The sequence below is a fragment of the Nuphar pumila genome, chromosome 14 (assembly GCF_984573655.1).
Source record: "Nuphar pumila chromosome 14, dmNupPumi1.hap1.1, whole genome shotgun sequence".
NCBI lineage: Eukaryota > Viridiplantae > Streptophyta > Magnoliopsida > Nymphaeales > Nymphaeaceae > Nuphar > Nuphar pumila.
In genome coordinates, this window is record NC_143262.1 from 10,525,623 (window position 1) to 10,536,975 (window position 11,353).

Here is an 11,353-nt window from a genome sequence, read left to right on the forward strand (position 1 = left end):
GAAATTTTTTATGCGAAGTAACTCCTGTATTTACGATGTTTGGATGTTCTAGTTTAAAAGAAAGTTCACTTGCACATATTTTATGCGATATTATTATATTTTTTATGCAAAGTAACTCAAATATTTGCAAGGTTTGACGGTTCAAGTTAAAAAAAATAAAGATTTTTGTATACAATATTATTATATTTTTTATGTGTAGTAATTCAATTATTTACGATGTTTGTCAGTTAGAGTTAAAAAAATTTGTAATTTTTTTATGAATTGTTATTGTATTTTTTTATGCGAGGTAACTCAAGTATTTGTGATGATTGTCCGTTATAGTTAATTTTTTTTTTTACAGATTTTTGTGTGATGTTAAATTTTTATGTGAGGTAACTTAAGTATTTGTGATGTTTGTCGATTCGAGTTAAAAAAAATTATAAATTTTTATGCGATATTATTTTATTTTTTATATGAAATAATTTAAGTATTTGCGATGTTGGTTGGTTCAAATTAGAAAATTTTATAGATTTTTATGCAAATTTAAGAATTTTTTATGCAAAATAACTCAAATAGTTACTATGTTGTGGGGTTCAGATTAGAAAAAGTTTGTTCGTACTTATTTCATACAAATTTGATAAATTTTTAATGTACAATAACTTAGATATTTGCCAGGCATAAGTCTTCGTTAAAAACACAGTCTTCGTTAAAAACAGAGAAAATTAACGTATAGATAAAATTTGCACTGAAACATACAGTAGAGAGATTTGAAAATATTTAAAGTTTTTAAAAATATGTTATTTTTATCGTACAGTACGATCAATTTTTGAATTATTCCAATTAGACAAAGATAAGCAAAAGAAGGAAGCGTGTCAACCTTTCTGATATCAGTGTGAGGGAACTATGGTCGGTGAACGTTGGTTTGTGTGGACTGTTGTCCTCTCTTTGTGAGGGAGACGCTATGTATAAATAAGCTGCTCCAGGCTCCCATGTGGTTAAATAAAAACTTCCCCCTCACCCAACAAAACGCCATCCCCACCGTCTATGCATGCTGCTGAGAGCGAGCAGCAACCATAGCATCTCTGGTAATCTCTCTCTCTCTCTCTCTCTCGGATACACGAGGTGAAGTTTTCTCTCCTATTAATTGAAAGCTTATAATGCTGACAGAGTTTTTCCCCATGATTCTTTGTGTGTGTGTTTTTTTTGTGTGCATTTTTTATGTTCTTACTGTTTGGTTTTTTGGTGCTTGGTGAAAACGCATGTTTGTGAATTTGGTTGGTGGTTAAGAAAATGGAGAGAGAAGTTTGGTGTGTTTGTGGTTGTTCTTGCGGGTTGCAGTTGATTGAAGTAAACCGTTTCTCTGATTCCGTGTTTGTTTTTGTGTTTGTGTAGGTTGGGATATCTGCGCTGTTTCTCCACGGCTCTTGAAGAAACCTGGGGGTTGTGCCTTTCACTCTGGCAGCTAAGATAGCCGCATTTCTCGCGCCTTGTGGAAGGTGTGGGGGGAGGATGACCTACCTGTTCTCCTCATCCCTCATTTCCCGAATTCAAATCCTTCATGCATTTGGAGACTCTGCCGAGCGCAAAGAGGATGGCCTATTGATTATGGCTAACGTTCATCCTTAGCTTGCTACTGTTTTTTTTTTCTTAGAAGAGTTTCAGCCATCGTCAATGTAGAAACCAGAGAGGAAACTGTGTTTTTGTAGATTATTAGTGTTTTTTTCTTCGCGTTTGTTGATTCGGGTTCTCGCAAATAGTATTGAATTCTCTTGATCTGTTAGTAATTTGATTCTTTGTTTGTAAATATGGCCAAGTTTACATGTTTCTCTGTGCTTTTACAGAAGAAGAAATCGAAGGTAATAGATGTTTGTTTTGCATTCTTTTGTTGGTTATGTTTCTGTTATTGGGGAGTTAGAATTGTGTCATGGTTTTTGCAGATTGGAGATTCTAAGCCTGTGACTGCAGTCAATCCACATGAAACCCTTCGAGTTAAGCTTCAAAGGGTTGATAATTCTTCTACAGATAGCTCAAATGGGACATTCTTCCATGCCTCTCAACCATTTAGTGTAGAGGGGAGCTCTGCTTCTGAGGTGAAAATGTCGGAAGATATGAAATGTAGTTCGACGAAAAGGCAAGATGGTCGATCCATTGGAGAGATAGCTTACAAAGGCGGCTATGAACATGAGAGTTCATTGGCTTGTGGAGGATCCTCTGGTATCGATCTCCAACCAGAGGATCCAAGGAACAATTCACAGAGCGATCTCTCTGTTCTCGACTCTGCTCCTGCCGATGATTCGGTTGAGAAATTCTTTGGGGATGAAGCAGCCGAGAGCGGACATGTTAGCGATCCAGGGATTTATATGAGAACAAAATTCCTCAGATTCGAGCTCTCTTCGCCCAGACTTGAGCGCTCGTGTTCGAACTTGGAGACGAGGATCCTCCATAAGATGATCTCAGTTCTTTTTTCGCAGTCAAAATCGCAGTCGTATGAAAATCTCCATGAAATTTCTGGCAGATATACTGGAAGAATTCAGGGTAATCAGGGGAGCCCAGTATCTGTCCTGACCCCCAACAGTGCAGACAGAGTGATGCTAAAGCGGCTGTCTTCTATTCAGCTTCTTCCATCGAGGAGCAGAAGGATATGGTGGAAGCTCTTCTTATGGAGTCATAGAAACCTTCACAGACCAATGCCTGAGAATTGGAAAGTGCAACCATTAGCCATCAATTACAAGGACTCCATTCAGAAAGAAGGCTATTCATCGGACACCCTCGACGCCTGCCGGGCGATAATGAATGACAAGGAAACCATGAATGCAGAAAAACCAAAATTGGATAAGTTCTCTAACAGAGCTTCTGGAAGCATGCCTTGCAATCACTGGATGGCTTTCTCCACACAACCATCCTCTCACAATTGGATAGATGACTGGGTTAACAGTATCGGTACCGACCTTGTTCACCCTGTCGATGGCTTGGAGACTACAATACAGCATCATGAATCTGAAGAATCGGAAGTGTTCATCCTTTCTCCTGAGGCCTCAGGATCACCAGAAATTTGCAATCATACATCAAGGCGCTCTTCTTTGCCTAATGAGATTTTGCAGGCCAACAGTATTATTCAGACCACGAATCCCTTATCAACAGTAGCCCATGTCTCGGGCATGGGCTTAAAAGTTATCCCTACCTTTTCAGCATTTTGCAGCCTCAAAACCATAAACCTCTCAAGCAACTTCATTGGTAAGCATTCCACAGCGTATTCAAAAACTTTCTATAGTAATCAATCGAGAACAAGACTTTGTTATTTGTGTGTCTCTAACCCAATTTGCTTCACTCTTTTGCAGTGCATATCACTCCAGGATCACTACCCAAGAGCCTTCATACACTAAACTTATCGAGGAACAAGATCATCACGATTGAAGGCCTTTGCGAATTAACTCGATTGCGAGTTTTAGATCTCAGCTACAACCGCATATCACGAATAGGCCGTGGTAAGGATTCAAATGTTATTGCTGTAATACCTTCCTTCTGAGTCTATGATAAGTACTAAAGTTTTCTGTTTTCACAGGTTTGTCTAATTGTACTCGTATTAAGGAACTATACCTTGCTGGTAACAAGATTAGCGACGTTGAAGGCCTTCATCGTCTGCTGAAATTGACTGTGTTGGATCTGTGTTTCAACAAGATCACCACAGCCAAGACACTTGGGCAGCTAGTGGCTAATTATAACACACTTGTTGCACTGAATCTACTTGGCAACCCAGTTCAGACCAATGTAGGTGAAGATAAGCTAAGGAAGGCAGTATCAGGCCTTCTACCCCAGCTGACTTATCTGAACAAGCAACCAATTAAACCAGTGAGAACGAGGGAGGCAGCCATCAACAGCGTCGCCAAGGCCGCATTGGGGAACAGTGGATGGACCTCTCGGCGAAGGGTAACGCGGCGATCGAACCAAGGATCACCATCCTTTAAGACAGGGGCAACCACTCAACGGTCTGGCAGCAGCAGAGGCAGCCGTGGTGGTCACCAGTCTAGGCCTAGCAGTCGTGATAGATGCGGGGGTGGGTATGAAAGCACGTCCATGAGAAGATAGGCTGTGCCGGTAGTTTTAGGTGGTAGCATGATTTTTTTTTTTTTGGTTATGGATATCAATCTAAATAGAATTCACATGCTTGTAGCTATTGTTGGTTAGCATGCAAAAAATTTTTTTTTTATCGATAGAAATGGAGATAGAATTCAGATGCGTGTAGCCATTGTTGGTTAGCATGCTTCTTTTTTTTATGGGTAGCAATGTTTATAGAATTCACATGCTTGCAGCCATTTCCAAGTTATTTGAAATCCTCATGAGGTTTCATTTTTTTGTTTCTTTGCCGGAATGAATAAATTAATAAAGAATTTTTTTATTATCCAAATCGAGATGATTATCTATAGAATCGAAGAACCAAGTCATGGATTTGATGTTCTTATTTGTAGGAAATAACAATTTGCTCAAAGAGATCATTTTTTATGCAGCAGGGTTGCATGATTAGCGTGCAGCTCTGTTACTGTTGACCGTCCATCTAAACTTTTCTTGAGATGGACACTGCAATCATCTCGAAAAATGCCAAGATGGACATAATTGGGCTGGACCAGGTCTAAACCTGGTTTGGGCTAAGCTGGGATAAAAAGCTCGAGTCTTCGTTGCAAGCCCAGCCCTTTGCGGGCTGGCCCATGGGCAACCCGACCCCCTAGCCACAGGCACCACGTTCTTCACCCACTGGTTGGATCATGGTTGAATCAAGTTGTACATCTTTTTGTTTATGTGCCTCTCAATCAATGGTCCAAGTAAAAGCATGAGTGCCTCAGTATGTTGTGCAAGATCTAGATCCAACAAAAACAAACAAACAAGGTAGCTTAGGTCTGGATCAAATCAGGCTCAGGCCCAAAACTTTGCCTCAAGCCGGACCATCGTGAGCTCGCTGCATGGCCGAAGAACTTAGGCGTCTGAGCAGGTCTCTGTGTACCAAACTGACCGAGTTCAGTTTTGTGTTGAGAAAACTGGTCCAACAGTCCATGCATTGGGCCAACCTAAAGAAACAAAACGAACTTAGTTGTGGGCATTGAGCCGGGTACTCGACGAGTAAATTGAGTATCCGATTTGACCTGAACCAGGTCTGAAAACACACCCCCAAGTCTAATCCATTTCAATAAGTAAACTGGCTGAGTTCTAGCATAAGTGAAGGAACATGCCAATGGGACCATCGGGGGCTCTGTTTGTCTGGTAGGAGCAGTTAGTTCATGTCACCTTGTGTTGGGACGTTGCAGGTTCAAAACCCAATGGTATAGTTGTATAACTGACAAAGGTCTGCCTAACCCCAACTTGCCTTTCAGAAAAAAAAAGAACATGTCAATGGGGTTAGGCCCATCCGAACCAATATTTATTGGATTGAAAAGGATCCAACTTGACTCAAGCCCGATAAGACCTGTGCCAAACCCAAACCTGATGAGAGTCGGGTCAGGTTTTTGGCAGGTCAGCCTGGTCAGGGTGACGGACGTCTAAGGATGGACCGGCAGAGCGGTTTGACCTTAACACATGAACACGTCTATGCATGTGACAGTAGGTCGAGATGCTGGTGGGTCAAGGACGCGTAGGGAATCATCACCATGTTGTTTACTACTATTATATTAATCGTAGGACGTTTATCAATAACCGACCTTAGCTCAGTTGGTAGAGCGGAGGACTGTAGTTGGATAGCTGTCATCCTTAGGTCGCTGGTTCGAATCCGGCAGGTCGGATTTTTACATTTTGCCAAAATTTTCTCTCTCTGTAATATTCTCAAAAACTTTTTCCTCTTCTATCTCTTCTCTTTATTTCTTTTTTCAATCTCCCATAAAATGTTGGCATTTTCATTAAGCATAAGCAGCACTATGCATTCTGGTAAGCACCCAAAGATCAAGCCTTACAACAGGGCTTACCTTAACTCCTTAAGGCTTTAAGCCTATTTGAAGATATTAAAGAGTTCGATTCGGCTTTACACGTGGCAAGAAAGTTTTCCAGCGGCTTACTTTTGAAACCCGATATGAGTTCAAGAAGTAATTTCCTCGAAAAATTTTCTTTTAGAAAAGAAAAAGGAAAAATCCCGAAACCAGTTCCCCTGAAAACTTCACCGGGAAACCCAAAACCCTCCTTAAACCCTAGATAGGGGCATCGAAACCCTAAACCCTAGCCCCTCTCCTCCTCCGATGCCGCCATGGACCCCCCTCTCCCTCTATCGCAGAGCCCTAACCAGCGGCCTCTCCTCCTCCTTTAGGGAGTACAGCCTCCAGCGCGTCTGCAACTCCATCGCCGACGGCTCGTTTTCGCAGAGGAGGAGGAGGAGGAAGAAGAAGGCCAAGAACAAGGAGAGCGCGAGAACGAAGCTCGTCCAGCCCGACTCCCGCCGGATCCACTCATTCGAGTCCATCGTCGAGCGCGACGCCTTCTTCCGCTTCCTCACCAAGACCAAGGACTTCCTCGCCAAGCAGCCGGAGCAGGTCCTTGGGCTCGACGACGCCGGAAAGCTCCACCGAGAATTGGGCTTCCCCCGCGGCCGGAAAGTCGCCCGCTCGATCGAGCGCCACCCGGCCATCTTCCGCCTCTACCGGCACTCCGACGGCAAGATCTGGTTCGGATTCACGCCGCTGATGGAGGATCTACTCCGCGAGGAGGGGGAGATCATGGATTCGATGGAGAGGGCTAGGGTCGATACAGTCCGTAAGCTCCTCATGATGTCGGCGAGGAAGCGGATCGCCATGAGCAAGATCAACCATTGCCGCCTCCTCTTCGGCATCCCGGACGACTTCCGGGACCGCGTTCTCCGGTACCCCGAGCATTTCAGGGTTGTCCACGAGGACGGCAAGCGGGTTCTCGAGCTCGTCCGTTGGGATCCTGCCCTAGCTGTTAGCGCCCTCGAGTCCGATTTCGTCGTGGATGAGGATAGAGTGAGAAAGGCGTTCACTTTTCCTGTTAGTCATGCTGGTTACCTCAATCTCGGCAAGGAGGGCACCAGGAAACTGAACATGCTCAATACGCTCCCGCTTGTTTCGCCGTTTTCGGATGCTTCGGGCTTGAATTTGTGGTCGCCGGAGGCGGAGAAGTACAGGGTGAGTGTCCTCCATGAGTTCCTCAGCCTGACCTTGGAGAAGAGGGCGTCCATACACCACATTGTGGAGTTCAAGGAGGAATTCAGTCTTACTAAGCACACATATCAGATGCTCTTGAAGCAGCCCAGGACGTTCTATCTGGCTGGAACGGAGATGAATTGGACAGTGTTCTTGAAGGATGCTTACAAGGATGGGGAGTTGATCGAGAAGGATCCTCAGGTTATATTCAATGAGAAATTGTATCGTTATGGGTCGACGCGGCAATGCCCGCCGGGCTTTACCACCGATGACGAAGAACGCGAAGATTGAGTGTATGCTGATTGAAGACATGGGTTTGATTTTCTGCAGTTGGTGAAACATACTTGCTGCCAGAGTGGTGGTGCTTTTATTTCCGGAATGAGATTTCTGATTCTTTTTCATGATGGGGATGAGCTCTTCTTTCGGTTGTCTCCCATCTATATATACACTAATTAGTCGTGAGAAAATGATCGTGGGGGATGTTTGCTGACAAGCTGGTATGACTGAAATTTATTAGCTCAACGATTAAACACATTGTTGTGAACAATAAAGTTCATTGCAGGGGAAAACTTTGTTAGTGCTTGTTTGTAGTTATTTTTGTGTGTATATGTTTTCTATTTATCAAGATATCAGACATGAAGTTTTGTTACTAAATTTTATTGATTCTCGACTTTAAGAACCTCTGTTCGTGAGACAAATTGAATTTGGTTGATAGAAGGCCGCTCAATTTGTTTTATGAACTTCCATGTGTGTCGAAGAGGTGATCACTTGGAAAAAAACCTAATATGTTGAACTCCACGCTCATAAATGATTAATTGACTGCCCTGCCTAAATTGCACAAGCCAACAAACCAATGAGTTTAGCTGATAACTCTTCCCATGGGCTAGAAAAATTGCTTCTATTTGAAATATAAACATCTGCATTGTGAAAACTGTATGGTAGTTGTTTCCTATCTTAAAAGAATTTATCGTAGGTATTCTTTATTAATTATTCGTACATTATGCTTTTGTTTCCTATCTTAAAAGAAAGTTTGGGGTTATTTTTGTTCCTTATCAGTAGCTATTATCTTTGTCCATCCCTGGTTGGTGATACAAGTCTTTCAACTAGTAAATGGACCTTTTGGGTTGTCCTACATGCGGTGTTCTTTTAATTCTCTCGTATATCACAGCTCATGTAAATCTTGAATCTGGTCCTTGCGCTGAGCATCTTGTTTGTTCTTTGATGGGAACCGTGTTGTTAAGCTGCTGACATTTTGCAGTTTTGTGTTGATTCTTGTTGTTTATTAGTACATGTAGTGTTGGCCATTTCACCTCGATAGGTACATTGTCTTGCCATTGCCACCATGCAGTGGATCAGTTTTCTAAAAACTTCACCTTGTATCTTGAACTTCCTATGTATGCACTTGAGTTTATGTTTTGCATCCTCAACCACACTCCTACCTGGCAATCTTAGTGTGCTATTTACATCTGTCAGTCTATCCACGAAACTGTAGATTTAGCATCTCTCCTGTCGTGAGCTGATTCTCTAGAATTTTTGTTGTTGTTACTTTCCTTCAGATTCCTTATGTAACCTCTGTGTTGTTGTCAATACTATTTTTTATTTTCTGCTTAAAAGAATCAAGACAGTACATAATCAAACCTTTCTTTGAATTCATTTATTAGTAAGCATGTTATAGAATGCATGAATTCCAGTAGACTGGGAGAAGCTGCGGTGATATTGATGGTAATGACCTATATAGTTACTGGGAATTCTATAACTAGTGTTGGACCTAGATGATGTTGTCAGCTTTGTTGAACTGTCTATGTGAGTGGTTTTCAGGATTGTCTTGACAACATTATTATTGCTTTTTCAAGATGAAGAAGATTGGAAATTTTGTTTGAATATTTGCAGCGAAGCAAGTCATGCTTGACTTGCAGCTTATTCTGTAAGTTTTGTGAGACTGAAATAACGGAAGCTCTTCGTTACTTTTTGCATATGAGCAGAAAGACATGAAAAGATTGTGTCTATAGTCAAATGCTAGAGTTTTGGAAATCTTGGCTGCTGCGTTACACATGTTTCCAGCATCATAAATAAGCTGTATGAAGTCCTCAAGCTTTTTAATATATAGACTGCTGCTTTGGATTTCTACTGCAATGTAACCTTTAATTTGGAATATTAATGTACAATGGTGAAATATTCAAAACAAAAAGAGAGTATTTTGTATGGTTTTACATTCACAATAAAAATTTGGAATGTCAACCACCTAATTGCTTTTCTAGTGTTTAACCATCTCATGATTGATCATTATCTTTGTAACTGGTAGGGATCTGCAACCCCAGCTTGCCAATAAAAAAAAGCACCTCATGATCATCTTAAATTTGCTAAAAAATTCTCATAGATATGCATCATTAGTCCAGAATACAGTATCCGTTGTTGAGGATATTGTGTTTGACAAAAAACGCTGCCGTATGGAAGACCTCTTTTCATAGACCTGACTTCAGTTCTGATGCATGCATCATAGGGAAGTTTCAGCAAGTCATTGATCAAGAATTAGGAAAGCAAGAAGTTTGGTTTGTGCCCCTCGACATCTGAGTTATCACCTACAGAGGGGAGGTTGCTCTGAGCAATATAGGAGCACGGTCTTGGTCCTATACCTTTGCTTTCTCTCCACCAAGGGAGGAAAGATCAAGAAAGAAAAAGCTAACCTGCCTTTTAAATGATTAAATAAATTTATAAAATAAGAATCTTTTCTGCCTCTACTGTTAGTTTTTGTAACATAGCTCTAGAGTCTTTGCAACTCAACTTGCAGATCGAACAAGGTTGGACTTGAATAAGATTCTACTTAAGAACAAAACCTAGATTTGACCTTCTCCGGCCCTCTTCTAAGTGAGTTTTGTTGGCCAAAAGCACTCTCTTAGTGAGTAAATTTTGTTCCAAGAGGGTTGAGGTGCACAGATAGGTAAAGAAGTTCTCTGCAGAAGAAATTTAGATATTTTATACTGGTGATCCAATTTTTATATTTTTCCAAAAAAGATTCTAGCCATATGAGAATGCTAGGTAATCCATGATCCAGAAATTTGTTGGAAAAATTCAGCAATCCCTGGTATTAAACATGATTCCTGCCAAGTGATTGAAATTAAAATGGTGATTTAGTAGTCAACATGTCCAAGGGATTGAAGATTGATAACATGATTCCGGCCAAGCGAATGTAATAATGTGTCTTAACAATTGCAAGTGGATATTGACAGTGCGAGCATATTTGTGGGGAAAGGGAAGATGATGATAATAAGCAGAAATCTTCTTATAACCTTTCCCAATACGAAATGTATTGTTCAATCATTTCAAGATTGTAGGGTTATACTTCAAATCTGCTTGGTCATCTGAAAAAAAAAGGGGAAGCCTGGGAGGCTTGCTTTGTTTAAATCATCTTGTAAGTATTGACATATTTAGGTGCTTTTTGGACACACTGGAAAGAGTAAAGTGCCCCCAAACTTTTAACCCTCCCTCACCAAACTTACCTGATTTTTCAATTTGTCTTTGTCCTGAGTCCCAGACTCCTTCCCTCTAAAAAAAAATCTTGCCTTGTTTTAACAAATTTTGGCACGTCCATGAGGACTCCACTAGGTGCGACTGGTAAACTTCACCAAGTTGATAGGACATCATGAGTTCCAAACTCATAGGTACACATATTTTGCTATGAAGACAACCAATGAGTCAGGATGAGGTGTCATCACATAAGACTCAATGTGTACCATGTGATGTGATGGCACCTGATCGGGCGGGCTGCGAGGTTTTACATCAATGAACTTGGTGAACAAGGCAAGTTTTCTTCAACTAAATCTGAACACAAAATCCATAACGAGGTGAGTGGGTCCAATCTAAATCCATCCAACTAATGATTTCGTCCTCTATCTCTTGAACTTTTCTGATTATTTATCTCTTCAACTACATAGGCATAGGCTCGGGCACTATGGAGCACTTATCCTAACTTTCTATAGCAGTGGTTTTTTTAGCTGGCATTGCCTCCATTTAACTGACAAGTTGCAAGTTCTCTTTCGTGATTAGGAGCATTTTTTGTGAAGTGTAATTTACTTTTTTTATCTTATTGCATATGTTGTTTTTCAATTTTTAGTTGAATAGGAATAAATTGCTCTTAAATTGAATTAAAAAAATTTAACCTTAGAACGATGGATATCTGCATTCAGTCCAAGATCACATTTTCAACTATCGTCAAGTCTTTTTTCATAACAAACATTTTGTTT

At 41.0% G+C, this 11,353-nt stretch overlaps 2 protein-coding genes and 1 non-coding gene across 3 annotated transcripts; all 3 read left to right on the plus strand.

The window, feature by feature from the left end:
* The first annotated feature begins 1,390 nt into the window (after positions 1–1,390).
* LOC149816332 (uncharacterized) lies at positions 1,391–4,375 on the plus strand. Its single transcript, XM_089987677.1, has 4 exons — positions 1,391–1,835; positions 1,917–3,213; positions 3,318–3,464; positions 3,542–4,375. The coding sequence occupies exons 1-4, from the start codon at positions 1,785–1,787 to the stop codon at positions 4,063–4,065; spliced, it is 2,019 nt and encodes a 672-aa protein (XP_089843803.1). The 5' UTR covers positions 1,391–1,784; the 3' UTR covers positions 4,066–4,375.
* Positions 4,376–5,661: 1,286 nt separating this feature from the next.
* Positions 5,662–5,747, plus strand: TRNAY-GUA (transfer RNA tyrosine (anticodon GUA)). The gene is given in 2 exon segments: positions 5,662–5,698; positions 5,712–5,747. It is a non-coding gene; the product is annotated as a tRNA-Tyr (tRNA).
* Positions 5,748–5,997: 250 nt separating this feature from the next.
* On the plus strand, positions 5,998–7,766 carry LOC149816334 (protein WHAT'S THIS FACTOR 1, chloroplastic-like). The gene has a single exon (XM_089987736.1). It carries the CDS (start codon positions 6,195–6,197, stop codon positions 7,401–7,403), a length of 1,209 nt encoding a protein of 402 aa, XP_089843862.1. The 5' UTR covers positions 5,998–6,194; the 3' UTR covers positions 7,404–7,766.
* Positions 7,767–11,353: the final 3,587 nt, after the last annotated feature.